At 44.1% G+C, this 23,293-nt stretch overlaps 1 protein-coding gene across 7 annotated transcripts in view; it reads right to left on the reverse strand.

Moving 5' to 3' along the window:
• RABGAP1L (RAB GTPase activating protein 1 like) overlaps positions 1-23,293 on the reverse strand; it is a 1,234,468-nt gene that overhangs the window by 191,249 nt on the left and 1,019,926 nt on the right. For all 7 annotated transcript variants that reach the window (XM_069231590.1, XM_069231591.1, XM_069231592.1 and 4 more), the window contains one exon: positions 17,400-17,528. In XM_069231590.1, coding sequence (XP_069087691.1) covers positions 17,400-17,528 — 129 coding nt within the window. The remainder of the gene's footprint in view (positions 1-17,399; positions 17,529-23,293) is intronic.

Below are 23,293 nucleotides of genomic sequence, written 5' to 3' on the forward strand. Positions count from 1 at the left end.
TGTGCACCTTACATGTTGCAAAAAATTATTTTGGGGTGCAGCAGAGGGGGCCTTAGGCCCCCAGCACCCTGGGGTTTTGCATTTCCAAAATTGCGGTTAATTCAGGTTAAGAAATCGCAATTTTGGAAATGCCCAAAATTCGCAAATATGGGCCTACAGGCCCATAGGTGCGAATGGGGCCGGTATCGGTGCAATTTGCGATTCAGTAAAAGCATTTGCGATTTTTAAGAAATCGCTATTACCGATTCACAAATGTGATACATTGCATTTTGCGAATTAGAAATAGCGATTCTTAAAAATCGCTATTTCCGACTTGCAAAAGGCCTCCTTGATACATCCGGCACTATGTTTTGAAGTTTTCATATTTTTTCCCCTGACAATAGTTTGTTTCTTCTTACAAAACACGATCTTTTCTTCAATCCAGCTTCTGGGATGGATTTAGTTATTTCTGCCTCAAGTCACAAAAGCTCGTCTGGACTAGACATGGCCTTCCTTTCTTCAGTCTCAGAATCTGTGCCTATTATGGTAGGAGTGTAATTGAGTTACATCACAAAATAAAATGATGGGTGGAGTGTTGAAACCTTTCAAACACTGATGCCCAGTCACAGATATGGGTTTAATCCATTGTTATTTTGCTTTTCACGTCACCCCAGTTCGGATCCAGCCATATGCAAATCAGTCTCAACACTGCTCCCTATGGTAGAAGTCCACCCTGAACTGCCAAGCCAGGTCCTCCCTAAACAGGATTCAAGCATCCTGGGACCGGTTTCAGAGTATCATCCTTCATCAGCCAGGCTAGGTTGAATCCAGTGGTGAAGCAAGCAAGGGACCCATGTCTGGGCATACCATAGCCACTTAGGGCGCACATAGCATCATCACAAAATAAGTGATGGACGGAGTGTTGAAACCTTTCAAACACTCACCCCAAGTCACAAATCTGGGTTTAATCCATCATTATTTTGCTTGCCACGTCACCCCAATTACTTCTTTCCAGACTCCTTGTGTGCCACCCTCCCAGTTCTCACACAAAGTACATTGAGATACGGGACCAAATTCTCAAACCGTTTATTATTAGCCCGAACTGTACCATATTGGGCGATTTCATCTTCCATTTGGAAGATAAAGAGGTCAAAGATACTGCCATCTGTGTTGAGCTCATGAGTAGTTTTGGATTCTCCCAACTGGTTAGTGCTTCCACACATATTGATGGATACACTCTAGTCAGCATCTTCATCAATCATCCGGCCTTGGAGATTGGTAAGATTCTCCCGATCAGCTGGTCTGACCACTTTGCAGTTAACTTTATGATTAAATCACAGAGGGTAATGGGGAAAACTATATGTAAGGTCCCCACTTTCATAAGTTGGAATAACGTTTCTCAGACAGATTTGGAAGCTGTGCTTAGTGGAATATTGGAGGAAAAGAATATTTCACTGAACCCAACGCCAGAAGATTTTAATACCTGGGTAACGGAGGATGTGGAAGAGGTTGCCCCATTTAAAAATAAGAGGGGCATGCGCTTCAAGGCATCCGCACCCTGGTTTGCTGATGAATTTAAAGAACTCAGACGACACTGCCGTAGGCAGGAACACATGTGGAGGGCTACTCGTAAGCTGAAGAGAAGATTAATTATAAAGAGCTGATTGCTAAATATAAACAGGCTACTGTGGGGGCCAAATCAACTTATTATACAAGCAAAATACGTTCGGCCAGCAACTCGTCCAATGAACTCTTTAAGGTGGTAAAGAGCTCTCTAATCCTCTGGTACAGCAACCTCTCTAAAACTCACAAAATATTTGTAAAAGGGTTGCAGTTTTCTTTAAGAAGAAAATTCTTTAAATCTTTGCAGAATTTAATCCCAATAAGTCTATCTCCAGATTTGGAAGAAAAATGACTAATGGGGAACCAGATGTCTTAAAAATGTGCGTCCCATTTGTACTCCCACCTGCACCGGCTAAGTTCTTGGAAAAATATAAGAACCAGACCTTGGCTGGTTTCTTTGCCAATGAGGACCTTCTGGATCCCTCACAGAATGGCTTCAATAGATGTCACAGTACCGAAACGGCCTTGGTAGTAGCTACAGACCATATCAGTTGCAAGTGGATCAGGGTGGTACTGCGATTCTGGATTTATCTGCAGCATTCAATGCGTGTCGCCACCCCGCCTGGGGCACTGCATTGACCTTACTGAGCTAATTTCTTACTAACAGAACCCAGACTGTCAGCTGTGGGAACTTTAAGGGAGTCCCCTTTCGGCTCCCCTGTGGGGCGCCGCATGGGCCCTCCCTCAACCCGGCTTTGTTTAACCTGTATGTGGCACCGCTAGCAACTCTGGTGCGATCATTTGGGTTCAAGGTCTTGTCCTATGCAGAAGATACCCAGATCATTGTTTCGATATCTCATGATTTGATCTCTGTGGCAGAGAGGTTTAAACATTGTATGTCAGACATCAGTTTCTGGATGAAGGAGAACTGCCTGAAATCAAATGCAGAAAAGGCGGAGATCCTAGTCTTCGAGGCTCAGTACCCAATGCAGTCAAAGCTGTGGTGGCCAGAGTCCTAGGACCCCCCTCCCCACACCAGTTGAATCAGCAAAAAATTGAGAATGATTATTGACAATACATTATCCTTTGATATGCAGGTTAATAGGACTACCAGCTCTTGTTTCTATGTTATCAAGATTCTGAAAAATGTTCTTCCCTTCATTCCATTGGAGCTTAGAACGACAGTAGTCATGTCTATGATTACATCTCACCTTGACTAATCCAACATGTTATACCTTAACATCAACAAATCCTCTCTCAGGAAAGGTCTGGTGATTCAGAATGCGGCTGCTCACCTAGTACTGATTATTCCTAAATCTTCCTCTGTGAGAAAAGGTTTGAGCTCCCTTCACTGGCTTCCCGTCATGAAGCGTGTGACCTTTAAAGCCCTCTGTATTGTGCATTAGGCCTTGCACATCAACAGGAGTCTTTACTCCTGAGGTCAGTATTTCAATGGTACAGTTCCGGTAGACAACTGAGATCTGCTTCTTTAAGGAAGGTGAGCCCCCCCTCGGTTCAGGAAAACCAGATGAGGCGGCCACATCTTAATCAGTGGCCGCTGCAAAGCTATGGAATACGCTGCCTTTCATTATAACCAGTCTAGACTCACATTTGGCCTTCCACAAACAACTTAAGACTTGGCTTTTTTCCCTTCCAAAATCCATTCTTTGGGGCAGTTTCTTCTGTTGGCAGCGCTTTGACGCCTATGGGCATAATGTGCTTTCTAAATACAAATCTCTGGGAAGCAAATATTCCTCATAATGCCTTTAAACATGTAATGAATAAACAAACAAAATTATTGTTGTGGGTGCAGGATAGGGAGCGCTTCAAAATGCACAAACATTTGTGGCTACGTATACATACAAACAAATCACCATCCCACAGAACTACCTGTTTGAAACAAAAACTTCTACAAATCTAGGTTCCTAGCTCTGAAGTTTGGCCTAACAATAATCGACGCAGTGCCGCCGCGGGCTCCAATACCGAGTTGGATGCTTTGAAGGCTGTACATGGGGCCATAAGAAACTTTTCTGCACATATCAGGCATATGCATCATTTTGCAATCTGCACGCAGAAAGCTCTTACCTAACATCTGTAACACTTCCAGTATATGGACTTGCCATGCCCTTCTTTTCTGTCTACAAGACTCGAGCGCCCAGGTAATAATCTGTCTGGTAAAGTTTATCATGGCCGCTGAGAATTTGCTTAAAGGAGGCACATAATGACCCAGGGGAGTACACTGCTGACAACAGCTGGACAAAAGCGAAAAAAAATAAAAATCCTCATAACCCGTAATGAATGCTGAAGTCGATGGAAAAAAGCATGCAACCAGTCTGCCACATAGCTGGAGCTGAACAGAGTACAGTGACACACTCTGGGTGCATATAAATTGCGCAGGCACCTATGTCCAACTTCTGACTGCTCCACAAGCTATAGCGGTCTTCATCTTGCATGCTTCGCTGGACTTTACAAAGATTGCCAATTTTGACTTCGTATGCCTGGCCATCACCTTGTCCCTAGTTTGATATCATTTAAGTGCTCTTTGCAAAAGAACCAAGTGCTACTGCAGGGACCTTTATGTAGACATAGCTGCACGTTTTTAAACACTGCCACTTTCACTCTGCACTTTCTTGTACCATTAAGGAAAATGTTGGAATGGATCATTTGCACTGGTGCACAAGATTTAAAAGAAGGCATCGGATGGCACTGATAGCATACAGCTCTTTTTTTAAAAACATGTTTTAAAACAAGTCTTTTAATAGCACACGTTTTATCTGTTTTTATATTTGTTACTTGCTTTTTCTCTCATCATGTAAATGTTTTAATTAACTATACCATGATTAATAAATTCAATTCAATTTGATATGTTTACTGACATCATGATATTTTAAATGTTTATCATTTTTTTAATTGGGCAGCTCATCCTGTTTATCTTCTTGGAAGAATGATGCTATTCACTAATCACCATTGCACTGTTTAACACCTAGATGCACAGGATTCCAGATAGAGTTTTAGGATAAGCACTGGTTTGTGTGACTAAGGTTTAATAATATTTTTTTTAATAAAAAGAATTGTTGTATAACACGTTACTTACCTTCGATAACACCGTATCTGGTAGAGACTACTGTTGTCATCGTCCGCGCTAGAAGTGACATGCGCGGTACCTATTTAGGCACCACCCGAGTGCACTGACACCAGTTTCTTTTTGTGACTTTCCATGGCAGAAGCATGGCGCCACAAAGAACACTAACAACTAGTGGTGGAGCTAGGGCCCTTAAAAGGGAAAGCAACCCTTTACTCTGAAATCAGTTTGCAGAGCGGGGCGGATGGAAGGATGGGTTGGTAATGAACCTGCAGCTAGATAGAGTATCAGATAAGGCGTTACCACAGATATGTAACGTGTTAATCTGATAGAGACTTCAAGCTGCAAATTCCTTACCTCAGAATAGATACTCAAGCAATACCTCCTTGGAGGTGGGTCTGCAGACCAATCTCAGATGAGGAAGTCCTGCATGACTGAACAGGCAAAATACCAGCCATGAAGGGCTTGACTGTCCAGAAGTAATGTTTTGTAGACGTGTGCAGGGTTGCCCACGTTGCTGCCTGGCAGATATCCAGGACTGGAACTCAGCGTGCTGATGCAGTGGTCTTGGCTTTGGCAGAATGAGCACGCAAGCCTTCAGGGAGTTCCTTTGTGGACAATGCGTAGCAGATTTTAATGCAGAGCATGACCCACCTGGAGATAGTTTTTTCTACACAGCATGATCCTTTTTAGCTCCAACAAACCCCACGAAGATTTGATTGTCCACCCGGAAGTCCTACATGCGGTCAACGTAGTAGAACAACAATGCTCGTTTGGTGCCCAGACAATGGAGACACTCCTGATCCTTGGAAGGGTGAGGTGGAGCGTAGAAAGCAGGTAAGACTGACCTACATGAAAGGGTGTGACGACCTTTGGAAAAAAGGAGGCCCTCATGCGAAGCACCACTTTATCAGGATGTATGGATAAATAAGGCGGCTTCGATGATAAGGCCTGTAGCTCACTAACTCTTCGGGCAGATGTTTTAGCCATGACGAAAGCCATTTTGATGGTGAGTAACCACAGGAGGCAATTTGTGAAGCAGATCAAAGGGAGCTCACAATAAGAATGTGAGCATCAGATTCAAGCCCCACTGAGGCATGATAAAAGGAGAAGGAGGAAAAAGATGAGCAAAACCTTTAAAAAAATCTATGTACAATAGGAGATTTGAAAAGAGAGGATTGACCAGGCAATCTTAGGAATGCAGAGATAGCAGAATGATAACCCTTATGAGTGCCTGGAGCAGAGCCCAGCTGGGCAAGAGAGAGAATGAAAAGAAGAACCTGGGAAAGGGGTGCAGATAAGGGATCAACATTTCTGTCAGAACACAAGGCCACAAATTTTTTCCAACGGCAGGCGTATACCATTTTGGTAGAGTAACGCCTGGCTGGCCAAGATGATATTGGAGACTTCGGGAGGAAGATCAAAGGCTGTCAACTGCCGCTGCTCAATCTCCACGCAAGAAAGCAGAGACTGAGCAGGTTTGAGTAGAGAACCTTCCCCTGCTGCTGAGAAAGAAGGTCCTCCTAAAGGAGCAGGCTGATTGGAAGATTAATTACCAAGTTCAGTAGCTTGGAAAACCAGACTCTCCATTCCCAATCCGTTGGCATTAGGATAACTTGAGCCCAGTTGTTCTTGATCTTCTTGAGAACTCTGGGCAGGAGTGGTATGTGCAAAAAATGTGTAAAGGAGGCCTATTCTCCACTCTAGATGAAAAGTGTCGCCCAGCGAGAGTCGCCTTGTAAACTCCAGCACACAAAACTGCTGACATTGCGCATTCTCGATGGAGGCAAACAGATCTATCTGAGGCTCGCCCCACCGCTGAAAAAGACAATGCATCACCTCCAGATGCAAATGCCATTCGTGATCCGCTAAGCAAGTGCAATTGAGTTTATCTGCCCTGGTTTTCAGAGAACCCACCAAGTTTTGAACCACCAGGGAAATGGCCTGATGTTCAAGCCATGTCCAGGGATGCGGGCCTCTTGACAAAGGGTCCACGACCCCACCCCAGCCTGTTTGTTGCAGTACCACATGGTGGTGGTATTGTCCGTATACACCTGCACCAGCCTCCCCTTGGTAAGAAGGCCTTCAAAGCTAGTCGGATTTTTCGCAATCACAGCATACTGATGTTGAGACCGGATTCCGCCGGAGACCAGAGTCCTCTGATCTCCACCTCTCACAGATGGCCACCCCATCCCAAGAGCGATGCATCTGTCAGCACTGTTGTATCTGTTTGGGGAAGGGAGAGGGATCTGCTGCTGACCCAATCACTTTTTGATAGCCATCACTGCAGATCTTTCACAGTTCCCTCCAAAATCTGGACCATGTCGGAGAGATATCCCTGATGCTGTGCCCATTTGAACTTCAGGTCCCACTGCAGAGCCCGCTTAGGCTAACATGCATTAGTTACTAGCAGGATGCAGGAGGCCAGGAGGCCCAGCACCCTCAGAGTCTGTCTCATCAAAACCCAGGACAGAGGCTGAAACATCAGTATCATGGCCTGAATAACCTGGACTCGCCACTGGGGCAGACAAGCCCAAAACTGCACTGCGTCCAGAGCAGCTCCAATTAAAGGAAGCATCTCAGAAGGAGTCTGGTGTGACTTCAGCAAGTTTATAGTGAATACCAGCGAACACAGGAGGTCCACCGTAGTCTGGAGGTGGAAGACGACAGCCTGGGGTGAGCCCGCCCTCAACAGCCAGTCATTGAAATAAGGGAAGACTGACACACCAGATCTCTGCAGGTGGGCTGCAACCAGGGTCATCACATTTGTGAACACCCGAGCAGCGCTGGTCAGGCCAAAGGGGAGCATGCCAAATTGGTAATGCTCATGGCCGACCGTGAACCGCAGATAACGCCTGTGAACAGGCAGGATAGGAATGTGAAAATAAACATCCTGCAATTCCAACACTAATATCCAGGGTGCAGGGCTGACAAAACCTGAGCCAATGCAAGCGTCGTGAATTTCTTCTTCTTGAGGAGGTAGTGGAGAGACCACATGTCTAGGACAGGACAAAGGCGTCCATCATTCTTCAGCACCAGAAAGTAGCAGGAATAAAATCCACTACTGGGGCTCTCTCCATAGCTCCCTTGGCCAAGAGAGCCGCAACTTCCTTGCGGAGAAGAGAAAGATGGTCCTTCGTCAGCCTGTCTTGAGAAGGTGGCATGAGGAGGGGTAATCACATATGGGTGGGAGTAACCCACCTGTCCTATGTTATGGACTGCCAGTGGGGCAGGTGATGACATATCCTGCCGGCAACTGGGTGCCCGTGATGATATAAGGGCAGATTAGGAAGGTTTGGAGGCTGCAGCTGGGGGTGGAAGGAGGTGTGTGTGGGGGGGGGGGGACTTGAAGAGGAGGGCGAGGCAGGGGGGGTTGGACTGAGGTAGAAGGACAAGGTTGTATTCCGGCATCGTTCCAGATCCAGAAGTGAATTCTTTGAGCTCTACTGGCACCAGTGCCGCTGGTGCGGAAAAAGCAGGGGCCTCTGCCAAACCCACAGGGCCCGAAGGCCCACGAGAGGGATTGGCCCACCCACATATGAGGCCCATGGCATCATAAAATTCCTGGTGACCGGAAACTCTGGAAAGCGCAGAGTTGATCGAGACACAGGCTCAACCATGGAGCGACGTCTAGAGTGCAGACACTACTGAGTCTAGTCAGCCTACAGACGTAGATAAGTGCAAGCATGCTTCAACTTCTTTTGTGCCTAGATTTATCAGAATGTCCAGAAGATTTCGAATGGGAGGACGACCTCGGATTCAGCAACTGTTCCTGGGACCTTCCTCTTGATTGGGACGTCGACCGGCACGGCAGTTCATAACGGGCCACTATCAGCTCGAGGTAGCACTCCCTCAAAGACTTGGGGTGCATTGTCTGGCAGTTGGAGCAAGACTTCGAGTTCTGGTCACACTCGAGGTACCACAGGCAAACAAGGTGTGGGTCTGTCACCAAGGTCGGTTAGAGAGACACCGCAGTGCTTGAAGCCGGCCTTCTTTGAAGACAACCTGCCACACCAGAAGGAAAACTTCAAAAATGATTTGACAAAATGTTGAAAAAGTACAGTCCAAAAGTGACTGAAGGGGTAGCTCCTCCGGGGTCTGCGCTAGCTGGCGTGGAAAGAAAAGAACTGACATCAGCGCGCCTGAGTGGCACCTATATAGGTGCCGCGGATGTCACTCCCTGCACAGACGATGTTGACGATGTATCTGGAGCTAATCAACCCCACCTACCTGCATACAGGGTACTGCTCATAAAAAATCTTCCGGATCAAGTTTGAAGCCTAGGCTGACTCTAAGGTAAGGAATCTGCAGCTAGAAGTCTCTATCAGATATTTTCAGCATGGGTGAAATCGCTGTACAAAGACCAGGTGGGCCAGGGTCAATATGAATGGGGCATTTACAGGAACGTTTGGGCTGGTTAGGGGCATACAACAGGGCTTCTGTCTCCCTTACATTTGGCAATGGAAATTGAGAGCTTTGCATTACTGAGGGGCGCACAGTGAGACCCAGGGTGGGAGGATGCTATACAGCTCTATGTTGATAACACCCTTCTCTGTTTGACGGATCCGGAAGCCTCCATCCCCAGATCCCTGTAGAAATTCAAATCCGACTCATGGCTTTGTATACATTGGCACAAATCAGTTGTGTTTCGTCTTTCCCTCCATGATCTGGGGAGGGCATGGAATTAACCCCTCAAATGGAAACCACTGAGCTTCAAGTACCTAGGAATCTTTGTAACAAAAGATCACAACTTGTTCTTGAGAGAAAACTTGAATAGAATTAGAAGTATACTGAGTGGATGCAAGGCACTGGAGAAGTCTCCCGCTATCCATGATGGGCAAAGCAGCCCTCTATAAAATTATCTATGTCCCAAAATTTCTCTGTGTGTCGCAAAACACTCCCTTTCAGGTCCCAGAGTAGTACTTCCACTCAAAAGACAAAGTGGTGAGGGAGCTAGTGTGGGGTGGAGGAGTGCCAAGGATAGCAATGACAACCCTGACTCAGAAGGCCCTCGAGGGCGGCATTGCCCTCTCTGACCTATGTCTTTACTACTGGGCAACACAGCTACAATTGATAAATGCCTGGGCCTTTTCCATATAACAATAACCCTCCCTAAAGGCAGACCGGCGAGCGATGGAGACGGAGAGCTATGTTAGATGCCTCTGTGGGAGCAGGGAGCTGACGGCACTGCCCGCACCAACAGCAATAGTAATTGACACATGGCACTGGGCAACCTGGAAGGTAAAACTGCAATAGGAAGCCAACCCCCCCTGTGGGAGATGGACATCCTAAGAGGGCTGCCGGAGATAGAGGGTCATAAAATATGGGACCACCTGATCTCCTTGGTAGACTGGAGGATGTAACTGGGGTGAGGTGTGCCGTTACCCATGGGGCTGGCCATATAGACGTGGTTCTAATTAATTCAGTGAAAACTATTTCACAGAGCCTACTGCACAAGGACTTTGCTATACTATATGGGTAGGTCCAACAATAATCTCTGCCAAAGGGGCTGCCAAAAGTAAGGAACCTTGGTACACATGCTCTGAGGCTGCCCGAGGTTTCAGAGCTTCTAGAGGGAGGTGGATGGCAGTATATCAGAAGTCATGGACTTTATGCTGGAGCCACAGCTGGTTACCCTGGGCATCCAGAGGGAACAAACACCGGACCACTATGCACTCTTGCTTTGCAATGTCGCTCTAATGGTTACACTCATAATGGGACCAGATACTAGGGGGGGCAAAATAAGATCTTGTCACTTCGGACCTAAGAAGCAAACTTGGACTGGTGCATGAGGAGTAAAAAACAAACTGGTGTACCAGGCATGGGGATGCCCACAGAAGTTCAAGTAGGTATGGGGCCCCTGGAGAGCAGCAGACAACACAAAACCCTGAGGATCGAGCAGGGGCCTGGGCAGTAAATAGAGGTTGGTGCTGGTGGGGTGGGGTCACCTTTGAAGTGGCACAGAGCTTACAAGTATACAACAATGGCTGGAAGGCCTGTGCAATGCCCATTGTTTGGGCATTACATATGGATGGAAGGTGGCATTGACATACTCAGACTCGTATATCTCAGGCACCTGCATACTGGTGACAGTTGTTATGGTGCTTGTTTCTGTACTGAAAGAAATCAATAAAAATTTATTTGAAAGAAATAATAGCACTTTCGTCATTTAAAGGCAACCTCTAACTTTAGTTATGCAAAACCTACATAGCAGTAATTGATAGATTGTTTTTAGGTCGAACCTAGACAGCGCTCTGTCACTTAGAGACCTGTTGTAGATGGTTTTGAGGTTCAGCTCCACCCAGTCATTGTGATTTGTGTATGCCAGTGTCCTTTAAAAAGTCTTGCTTGCTACTGGGTTATCTTACTCTTTGTCCCACCTTTTTTCTTTTTCTCACCTCCCAGGAGATGGGACCTACTGCTATGTAAATACACTGCTCACCATTTTAAGATGTGCTCAGGGACTACTTTGATCTTTCATCTGGAGCACTGGAGAGGAGCGCTACTGTTTCCCAGCTCTGCTGTTAACAGGGTTGTGAATCTTATCCGTCACATCTGCTGTGCATTTCAAGACTTTACTCCCTCCTCCATGCTGTCTTACTCGTTTGTTTAATTATTGTTTTAATCTGAAGGCTGTGCACCTTTTAACAATGCACCTGCTTTAATTTTCACCATTGAGGGTTGTTTCCTGATCGTGGCAGCCTTCTCTCCCTGTGCTGTCTCTCATGTTTTGGTCGGCATTTGCATTGCAGGTTTTGTGCCTTATAACAACACACCTGCTTTCATTTTCACCATTGTGGGTTTTTTCCTGCCCCATGCCATCCTACTATCCCTGGGCCATGTCTCATGTTTCGGTCAGCATTTGCAATGCGGGTTTTGCGCCTTTTAACAACGCACCGCTGTCATTTTCACCATCGCGGGTTGTTTCCTGCTCGTGGCAGCTTGCCCTCCTTGTGCTGTGTCTTATGTTTTCAGTCCACATTTGCATCGCAGGTTTTGCACCTTTTAACCATGCGCTAACTTTCATTTTCACCATTGCGGGTTGTTTCCTGCTCATGGCAGACTGCTCTCTTTATGCCCTCTCTCATCTTATTGGTGTACTACATGTAAGTGAACCTCCTTTGTGTGTCTCATTCCCTGCCATGGCCATTTCACTAATGGTTCCTTTTGGTCGTCCCGCAGGAAGATGCAGTGCCTTGTGGGTGATGAGCCATGCAGGGGTCGGGCTTCACACACTACTCTTTGGCGTTCAGTGCAATGCCCAGCAGCTTATTTACTTTGAAAGTCAAATTTATCAACTTTAAAAAAAAAAAAAGTCCTGCCAACGCTTTCTTGCCAGCTTCGAAAGGCTTTCTATTAATATCCGAAGGGGCATTCAAATAAGAAACTAAACACTTGTGAACTACATCTTCCAGTGCCGCAGTTTTATTGTTTCAGAGCCCGTTTATCAGCTACCTCTTTAACGATCACCCAGCCTCTGAAGTAGGCCTTAAATGCATCCCAGACTATTGCTGGGGTTGACGACCCCTGATTGCATTGAAAAAAATCCCTTATTTCAACCTGTGAAGTTTGTATCCACCCTTCTTCCGTCAAAAGACGGAGATTAAAAATCCACCTTCTAATCTGCGGTAGTTTAATTATAGAGTGGAGTGAAATTTCCAGCAGCAGATATAGAATATGGATTTTATAAACAGAAAAGTTATGAAGAAAGCAACTTTACGGGAAAATTCTTGGCATGGCAAGCTAGAGATCGTATCGCTGGCAATGTTATACACGCTTTAAGATGCCCGATTACTGGGGCTAGGCGCACTGAGCCTCGAGACCTTGACCAAATCATGCTGGAGCACTATAAACAAATCTATAGTGACGTTTCAGTTATAGATTCCAGGACCATTGAGATGTTCCTGCCGGGCCTTAATATTCCCTCTCTTTCAGAGGAGGACCGTAGGGAATTGTCTCAACCATTTACAAAGCCGGAACTTCTAGACGCAGTTAAGAATCTACCCACAGGGAAAACCTGTGGTCCGGATGGCTTCCCGGCTGAGTTCTATAAGACTTTTATAAATGCATTTGCTGAGGAGTTCTTAGCCCTTTTTAAACGGTTTATTACAGGGCGAGGAAATCCCCAGAACTTGGCACACAGGGAATGTGGTTAGCTTCCCTAAGAAAAATAAAAGATAGGGAGGATCCAAATGCTTACCGTCCAATTTCATTGTTAAACACAGACTATAAAATAATGACAAAACTATTGGCTAATAGGCTCAATGGGGTAATTAATAAACTGGTGCATCCCGATCAAAACGGTTTCGTGGCTGGTCGACAACTGGCTACAAACACGCACTATTTAGCAGAGACTCTTGATTATTTCACGACTAATAAAATCCCTGTCATTATTCTTCTGTTGGACGCAGAGAAAGCCTTTGATTTGGTTGTTTGGGACACGCTTTATTTAATTTTATCTAGTTATAAGGTACCCACTCAAGTGATTTCTTTAATTCAAAGGCTGTACTCAAATGCTGAGGCTAATATTATTATAAAGTCTGTTGGACAGCTTCAAATACAACGAGGGACTAGACAAGGGTGCCCACTATCCCCTATTTTATTTTCCCTTTTTATTGAACCACTTGCCATTAAAATTAGACAGAATAGTCCGGTTCAGGCACCGCTAAAATCAATGGGAAAAATTAAACTTTATGCAGATGATATTATTTTGTTTTTGGACACAAAATACTCTTCTCAGGAAGCGGCCTTTAATTTATTTAAAGAATTTCAGCAAATCGGTGGCTATAAGATTAATAGGACCAAGACCGACATCATTCTTTGTGGCACTACTCCTAATTGTCTTCTTCCTAAATTAAGAGAATGCGTAAATCCCAACCCAAAAAGATACTTGGGGGTTTATTTTTCGGCCAATATAAGTGATCTCTATGAGCTGAATTTCGCTCCTTTACTCCAGAAAACTCAGGCTTTACTCACTCGTTGGACGCCTCTCCCTCTCTCGATACTAGGCTGCATTGCATTGATTAAAATGTCAATTTTACCACTTTTCAATTTCTTGTTTGCAGCTATTCTGTGTGTTTTAACGCAACCCTTTTTTTAAAAACTGGAATCCCTATTTCGCTCCTTTATCTGGCAGAACCGAAAAGCTCGAGCCGCTTTGAGTATACTGCACGCCAATAAGGAGAAGGGGGGACTGGCCTTACCCAATTTCAAAGATTATTACTATGCTTTCTTTGCACACTATTATGCTAGCTTTAAATTAGAATATTCCGTGGGCTCCAAGTTTTTTATTGATTTTCGGGTACTAATATGCCAAGAGCATAATATTTGGAACCCAGCCCTTTTGACCAAATCGCCTAAAAAAGTTAGTTATAAAATTCTTAAATGGTTTCTTAAGAGAAGAGTAGATTTCGCCAGAAAATATTTAATCCCCCCTGTACATTTTGACACCCCACTCTCACAGATTTCTCTAGGGTCAGGGACTCAGCTTAACGAAGTCATGGTGAAAAGGTGGGAGCACGCTGGATATAGTAAAATTGGAGATTTCTGTGTCGAGGGTAACTGGGAAGCCCCATGGAAAATCATGATCACAGTCAATAATGATCTTTTGCTGGTCAGATCCTACAATATTTTTCTGCAGGTTTTTAAAGACTAAGGGCCAGATGTAGCAAAGGGTTTGCGAGTCGCAAACGGCGAAAAACTCAATTTGCGAGGCGCAAAAGCCTCTCTGCTATGCAGAAATGCATTTTGCGAGTCGGATCCGACTCGCAAAATGCATTTCCGACTCGCAAATAGGAAGGGGTGTTCCCTTCCTATTTGCGACTCGCAATGCTATTCAATTTCATTTGCGACCGCGAAAGCGGTCGCAAATGAAATCGCAGTTACCATCCACTTGAAGTGGATGGTAACCCAGTCGCAAACGGGAAGGGGTCCCCATGGGACCCCTTCCCCTTTGTGAATGGAAAAACAAATATTTTTTCAGGGCAGGCAGTGGTCCGATGGACCACTGCCTGCACTGAAAAAAACCAAAACTAAAGGTTTCGTTTTTTTTTTTTCAAGTGCAGCTCGTTTTCCTTTAAGGAAAACGGGCTGCAGATGGAGAAAAAAAAACTGCTTTATTAAAAAGCAGTCACGGACATGGTGGTCTGCTGACTCCAGCAGGCCACCATCCCAGTGAGTGCCCATACTCGCAATGGGGTTGCAAACTGCGACCCACCTCATTAATATTAATGAGGTGGGTCTTTGCGACCCCATTGCGAGTTGCAGAAGGTGTCTGAGACACCTTTCTGCATAGCAAATTGCGACTTGCAATTTGCGAGTCGCACGGACTCGCAATTTGCATGCAACCTACATCTGGCCCTTAGATATTAATTCTATCATTAATACCCAATCATTTGTATCAGAATTAGTTTCTCCTTCGCGGGTAGGAAATGCAGGGGCATGGAGAAGGCTCTTGGCAGAAAGGTTTAAAGTGGATCTGGGGATAAGAGCTCAGAAGAAATGGATTAGTCAGGAGGGCATGGTGCTCTCAAGTGAATACTGGGAGACTAATAACCGCCTAAATTTCTCTGCGCTACGAGGGGCTAATTGGCATGGAATGATATTTTTTAGCAAATGGTTGCTGTATCGAACCCCGCAAGGCCTGTCCCGTATGGGGATCGGCCACCCAAATATGTGTTTTCGGTGCAAGGAAAGAGGGGCAGCTGGCTGGATACATACAATAGCGTCATGCAAATGTATACAGAGATACTGGGAAGAGGTTTTTGCAATGTTAACATCCATTGTGTTGGTACCCATATCTCCGTATGCCTGTTGAGCCTGGGCTATGATCCCGAGGCAAGACTCTCCCCTCAACTGGAGAAGCTCGTATTTATAGCCACTGCGGTGGCTAGGTCACTGTTGCTGAGAAACTGGCGGTCTGAATTATCTCCTACTAGTCAAGGATGGTACAATAGGATGATTCAAGTTAGACTTCAGGAGATGAGATATGCTAGGAGAATAGGCAATGTTAAAAAGTTCTCTCTAATCTGGGGAAATTATTTCTTGGACAAGCCTGGTTGATACTTTTTTTTCTTCTTTCGTTTTATTTTCTGAAAGTGACAATGTATCTTGTTGTGTACTGATGTTAAAAATGTTTTTTTTTTTTAAAAACAACAAAAAAAAAGTCACATTTATGTTTTGTTGGCCATCCTCTCCCTGATCACTAGTGCAGCCATTTGCAGTGCCGTCACTTCAACTCCCAGTGTCATCCCCTAGCAACCCCTTCACCCCTTCACCCCTTCCACAACACTGCCCACCCCCAACACCCCTCTAAGAACTCTGCTTGTTTTTTAAAAAAAGTAAGATAAATTACCGCTTCATTTGCACTGCTGCCACTTTATCTCCCTGTGCTGCCCCCCACCGAACCCTCCCACAACACTGCTTGTTTTATGTATGTTCTTCCTGTGCACTCTTTCAGGTTTGCTCCTTAACTTGTGTACCAGCACGGCACGCAATTCTGTGCTTAGCTGACTGCATTATTTCTCCTCACTTGCAGAAAACCAGGACTTCAATAAATGGCTCTTACCCTCTCTTTCCTCCCCTTTCTGTGTTCCACTGTAAAATGGAACCTAAAAAGAAAGCAACACTTTGGCTGCAAATGTCATCTTTTTCTGACATTTTTCTATTCCAAGCAGCCTCAGGATGGAGAGAAAAAAAAGGTTCAAAATACTGGGAAAAAAGTTAAACAAAGCAAGACAGAGTGATCGCAAAGTGGGCAGATTTGTGGTTTTATTCACAACCACACACATTAGCGCCACTTTACAGAGTTTGCCACTGAAGCAGTACTTTTGTTTTCTCCTCTTTCTTTGAACACCATTGGGGCTTGTTTACAAAGTCCCTTTCGTCGCCAGTTCGTCACTTTTTCCCATATTAAAAGTGATGCACCGGACGCATAAGGGGGTTGTAAATAACCTCCATTGTTTTCCCCAGGTGGGGAAGTGCACAATTCCTGGAGGTACTGCAATACCAGGTTGATGCATAGAGTGGAAACTGGTTAACATGATCCTCATAGCGGTTTTCCTAATTTTAGATTATAAAAGGTGTACCGCAGCTTTGTGTTCAAGGGTGTGGTCTTTTTAAACTATACTGCTTACGTTTTGTAAGGATATAAGCAATGGGCATTGAAACAGGTCCCTTCAGGGCCCTATAGTCATGTCCTTAACTTTTCAGGCAAAAACACTCATTGATTTCTGAATAATAAGTGTAAAAGCGTTAGGGTAACCACGTTGTTCCTGCTTACATTTCACATGCTCTGCTTAATCTTGCATTCCATTTGGGTGTGTGTGTTTTCCAGGATGTTATTACTATTTATTTTCAGCCAGCATATTACTCGTCTCCCCTCCCTCATAACCTATTTCCACTTTTTTGGTTCTCCAGCACCGCAAAGTCATACAAATGCCAATAGTGCTATGCAAATATATTCACTCCACTGCACATTTACGAAAAAAAAAAAAATAAGTAAAAAACATTGCTATTTTCAACGCCAAGAGCTCTAACTTTCACAAATGCGAGACCGGTTGCATTGCAAATGCTTGTTATTAATTTGTGATGGCCTTCTAACTGTGAATGGCAGACAACTCTCAGTAAATTAGTCAGGGTCATAGTTCTCTGTGGCTCTTTAATTTAGTAGCTTTCAGACTCAACTCAGTGAACACAGAGAGGATCCTTTGTGAACGTTCCAGGCAATATTTTGCACTCCCTTCTCAACAATTAGAGAGAGACAGGCATTGCTTACCTTTATATTGCAGGCCTGTTCCATTAACCTTCTGGCATTTTCTTCTGCTCTGTATCGTTTGGGCAGCTGAACTCTGAAGAACTTGAGGGCCCCCTCAAAGTCTGCTTGCAGAAGATCTTCCTTGGAAGTCTGTGAGATAAAAGAAGGAAGGGTCAATGGACTTTGTGTTTGAAATGTAACATTAAAATCCACTGTTGGCCACATCACACGCTAAGCTACTCTCTATTCATAAGCAAGGCATGCGTTTACTGAGACAAATGGAGGCTTCATATCCATTTATGAAGCGGGCCATACTCCACGCTGACCATCATGAACACACACCATGACACAGGCACCTATGCTCATATGTACATGGCCACATTGACCCACGTTGGCAAAAATCTGCATTCATACCATCTCTCATATATGCAGTCACACTTGCTCACACAACCATACATCTCACTCCTTGTACTTTGTTACTCAGACACATACATTTAATCACTCTTGCATATACTCATCCACCCACCTGTGGTGAGATTGTCATGCTCACCGTCATATATAATAATTCCCACACACATGCTCAGTCATGCAAAAATTCGCATATACGTAACTACAGTCAGGACACTACGTCACTCCTGAATACACACATTCACATACGCAGTCAGACACACCAGTACAGACAAGCGGTTAAACCTTCTCATAAACACCCTCGCACATCAAGTCATACTGGAATACAGTACAATGAAGACATAATTTGGAGATACACTCGTTCTTATTTAGGCAGCAATCCACTCACGCTCACATCATCACAACAAAAAGACATACACCCACACACATGCGATGCATAAGTGGCTGACATGCTATTACACACCATCACTCCCATGAAGTTCCTATTTTTGCACAAAGCAATACTGAATAACACATGCCGCACACAGCCCTCCGCCTCGGTCACACGCACAACCTTAAATCGTGGACAGACAAATGCAGTTACAAACATACACACAGAGGGCTCTGACTTGCAGGCACAAATGAATGTGTCACAACTGCTCATATATACAGCTACACTTCACAATTTAAAAGCAAAGGGTTGATGCTTGTAATTCTTGTTGGCACTGGTCACAAAGTTATATCAGCACCACATTGAGCTCCCTAGTGTAGGGGCTATTGTAAATCGATGATGCTGCTCTTAAGGTCGCTTGGATGTGCCAATAACCCTTTCTGATGAAATCCAAAGAGAGCAAAACTGTGAAGGATGTTCTAGTCCCTTTTTCCATAGCACTGTTCAATATTTACGACTCCTTTGCCACGTTGTTTAAAGAGACCGATCAATATTGTTCTATATTTAAAGTGCCACTGACTTCTAGACTTTTTTATTCTCCAACCTAATTTCAAGGTAACAAATCGATCTATGGAGGAAAACAATGTCTAGGGGTCCTCTACAAACAGCGTCTCGCAGTACTTACAAAAATGATTCTGAGAGTCTAAAACAAACAGTTAAAGAGTATTGTGGTGTTTCGTGGATTACTGAACAACTCAATTCTGAGGATACTGCTCTTTAAAGTAATGTATAAATAAGCACTCATTGGCTTTGTAAGTACAGCCAGTGCAATGGGCCTTTACAGTTAGGCCCCAAACTATAAGTAATTTATTTAATTAACACTCTTACTAGTGGATGTTATATCTAGCTACTGATTTCTCAACTTGACAATCTCCATAGGTGCCACTTTGGATCTAGAAACTCTTGCAGTGGTTCCTGCGTGTCGACAGGTGGTGTAAAGTTTACTGTTTAATACTAAGACCATTACAAGTTCAAGAATGTAGAGCACACCTAGAAAAATTGTTCTTTAATTGGTAGTGTGGGAAAGGTAACTTGAGACCTTATTAATACCCGAAACTTCATAGAATGGAGAAGTAGGTGGGCAATGAGGAATCTGCGGTTAGATCAGAACGAGCATTACTAAAGGTAAGTAACTATTTTTGTGGTGGATACTTCTAACCACAGAATCCTCACCTTCTGAATCAATACCCCTCCAAAGAGATTGGTCTTGGGAGTGGACTGTAAACTAGGAAGTCCTCCAGGATTAAGAGGACAATAGTATCCTCTATGCAGACTTGTGAATCAATTTAGTGCCTGGAGAAAGTATGAACATATACCAATGTGGATGACAGGCAGTTGTCCACAACCTAAACATCCCAGTTTAAAGCAGGATTAGCAGCCTTTGCTCTAGTGGAATACGCCAGAAGGCCCTCTAGAGGATCCTTTTTGGTCATTGCAAAACAGTTTGATGCAGAGTACAATCTATTGAGACAAGGTCCATTTCTGGATTGACTTTGCTTTCTTTGTATCAGTTAACCCAACAAACTGCTGATCATCCATCCGATAATCCTCAATCTCACCACTGTATAAACTAAGGGCATGCTGGGGATCTGACCGGTGTAGCCTACCTTCTTCTTTAGATGGATGTGGCAGACAGAAAAACATAGAAAGTGTGATGGACTGCCTTGCATGGAAAGATGACACATTTTGCGAGAGAAAGAATGCACGTCTTAGGCAACAATTTCTCAGGAAAAATATATATATGGAGGCTTAACTGCAATGGCCTGCAGCTTGCTGACACAGAGCAAAAAAGCGATGGCAATGAGAAACATGATATTCATAGATGAGTCTCAGAGTACAACTGTGAGGCTCGGATCAAGCACATATCAAAAACGATAGAACCAGATTTATTTCCTACTTCTTCATACTGAAGGGGGCACAGGGAAAAATATGTGAAGGCCCTTCTAGAAAATGCATCACGTGGTGATTTGAATAATGTAGGCTGATTAGGCAAAACAATAAGGAAGGCGAAAAGTGGCGCGTTAAGACTACTCATGAACAACACAGTGCCAACACAGACAAACGTATATCAGACAATCTAGCCTGTAGTGGATCAACCTGCTTCCCTTTACATCTTGCTTGGCTGAACTACCTAAATAAATTGATTTGGTGATATGGCTTTGAGCAGGCAAAATGACAACAACTATTTCAAATCTTGGCGCTGGAACAGTATTTCCTTCCGAAAAGGAAGAAAAAGTGGAGGGCAGCTGCTTGGGTTCAGCAGTTCGAGGTACTAAACCACCCTGGCAAAATTCAGGCAGTGAGTATTCCCGGAAGTAGTGAATAGGACTACTGAGGTTAAGTCCCACTGGATGAAGATACACTGTGCCATTACTGGGTGCTGATGCCACTGGCAATCGTCAAGATGACACCTTGTCTGAGTTTGTCTGCAATGATGTTGAGATTTCCCACTCAGTGATTCACCATCAAGGACATCCTGTGAGGTGCCATTCACGGGCAAAGCCTTAAAGCCTTCTAACAATCTAACAGAAGGCATGAGACTCCAATGCACCCTATCTGCTACAGTAGCCATGGTGGTCCTATTGTCTCAGCATCTGGACTGATCTGCCCAAAAGGACAAAGGCCTTTAGGGCCAACCAGATAACTTGCAGCATCAAGGAATATTTGTGATGGTGCTGCTCCATCTGAGACCAGAGACCTCTGATTGCCACCTTGTCCATGTGAACCTCCCCAGGCCAGAGAAGATGCATCTGTCACAACGGTAAGCTCTGGAGGCAATAAAGAAAATGGTGATCCCCTTGTTAGACTGGCATCTGCAATCTACCACTGAGGTTTTGAGCTGCCCCGTCAGGGATGGAGATTTCTTCTGAAAAGCATCCCCAGTGAAAAGTCCAAAGCGGAAGCAGATTCTATTTAAGAACCAGCATATACCAGTGGGCATGATGCACCAGGAGGTTGTAGAATGCAAGTAGTCCAAACAGCCCCAGAACCATTAAGAACAGAAGCTTTCTCCCTATGATCATAGCCTGATTGTCCTGGACTTGTTGCAGGGGTGGGAAGGCCTTCAGAGTAACTGTGTCCAGATTAACCCTAATAAAGGAAATCTTCTGCACCAGCTGCAGATCGGATTAGGGCTCACTGATGGAAAACCCCAAGAGGACAGCAAATGCTCTATTATCTGTAAGTGGCCCAAGACAAGCTGTGGCGATCCTGTCTTCAGAAGCCAATCTTCAAGGTAAGGAAATACATCATCCCCGACCTTTGAAGACGTGCCACCAACCAACAATATGACCTTGGTAAAGAGGACATATAATATACATATACATATATATATATATGTATATATATATATATCCATAGGGCATTATATTATATTGAAAATGGTCTGACCCCACAACAAAGCTGAGGTATTTCTTAAGCAATTGCAGGACTGGCACATGAAAGTATGCATCCTGTAGGTCCGGCATTGGTCTTATTCCCCAGTCTTTCTTGAGGATTGGAATGTACAGGGAGTAACACCCTGGTACTTTTCTGGTTCTGCTGCCAGTTCGATTGCACCTTTGCAGAGCGACATCATCACATCCTTTAAAAGAACTATGGCATCTGCCAATACCTAAAAGTTAACTAGGCGATGTGGGCAGGTACGTCCAGAAAGAGAAGGGCATAGCTAAATGAATAATTAGATAGGTGACAGAACCCCAGTGAGGCAGGCAATGCTGGATTCTGCCACTCTCTGGTCTCAATATGAGAATAAAGGCTGAGCTATAGAGGTTTGGCAGAGATGCCTGGTGAACAGGACAATGAGGAGTACTGCTGCTGTAGTGAACTGTCCATTGCAATATCCCTGCCAACACCAAATATATGGCTGAGAGGGTTGACACTGGCAATATGCAAGACCCCTCAAATATCTTCTGAACTTCCTGTATTGCTAATGGAACTGCTGAGCAGTGCAAAGTAACCCCCCATGAGCAATCACTCTTTTGTCTTTACATTTCTCTAGGCTGCATCAGCCTTCTCGACAAGGACCCTAGATCCATCAGTGAGGGGTGATAGCTACAACAGGTACAACAATGTGGACAAATCTTCATGAATTCTTGACCCATCGGTCAATCCCTCTTATCAGTAGGTCACTGGATGGGAATTAACTACCTTAAACTGAAGACATCAGTAACTGGGATAATATGGTGCCATAAGTATATAACTCAGTTTGAGATAGGGGAAACTTAAAGGGATTATTTTGCTGGAATCCATGTTGGGAAATGTCAGATGTGTTTGTCAAAAATGAGCTCAAATGCTCAGATGTGCTACTGTTCAATTATGTTAAGTTGTAAAATGCAAATAAAGCGTACCATAGAAAAACTGAGGGAGTACCCTGAGGTAAACTGACCACCAACCACCTCTCAACCATCTGGCCTAAACAGCTTTGCCTATCATCTAGACCATGGATACTCAAAGTGCGGCCCCCCTGACTTTTACATGTGGCCCCTTTAGGTGACAAGAACATAGAGCGGCTGTTTACTCGACTCAGCTCTAAAAATAAAAAAATATATTAACTAGACAGGCAATCACTTATTTCAAGCTTAATGGGTCTTAAACAAACGAAGTAACTAGCGAGATCTGTACTTCACTTTATAAACAAGTTCATTTTTGAAAACATCTTGCTGCAAAAGTGTAAAAATATTACAGTGGCTTCAAAATGTAAACAATGTATTGAGTTAACATGCAGATCTTTTCAGTACAATTTATTATATAAGTGCATTGAAATGTTTAATTTAAAATTGATAGTTTTCAAACTTGAATTTAGAAATATTGATTCTTTCCCCTAACCTGACAATGTCAATAGTGAATCAAATAGGCAGTCAGTTATGTGTTCTTTTTGGGTGGCCTACTTTCCTATTATACATTAACAGAATTATAGTTTATTAAATCAAACACAGGAACAGGTTTTGTATAATGCAAACCCTGAAATCATGTATTTTGAGGTCCTCATGTGTGATTTTGAAGAAAAGGGAGGGTGAGTGAAAATAAACAGCCTAGGATCACACAATTTGGGGAAGTGGGGAAGTAGGGATTAATC

This window comes from Pleurodeles waltl, chromosome 4_2 (genome assembly GCF_031143425.1).
Source record: "Pleurodeles waltl isolate 20211129_DDA chromosome 4_2, aPleWal1.hap1.20221129, whole genome shotgun sequence".
NCBI lineage: Eukaryota > Metazoa > Chordata > Amphibia > Caudata > Salamandridae > Pleurodeles > Pleurodeles waltl.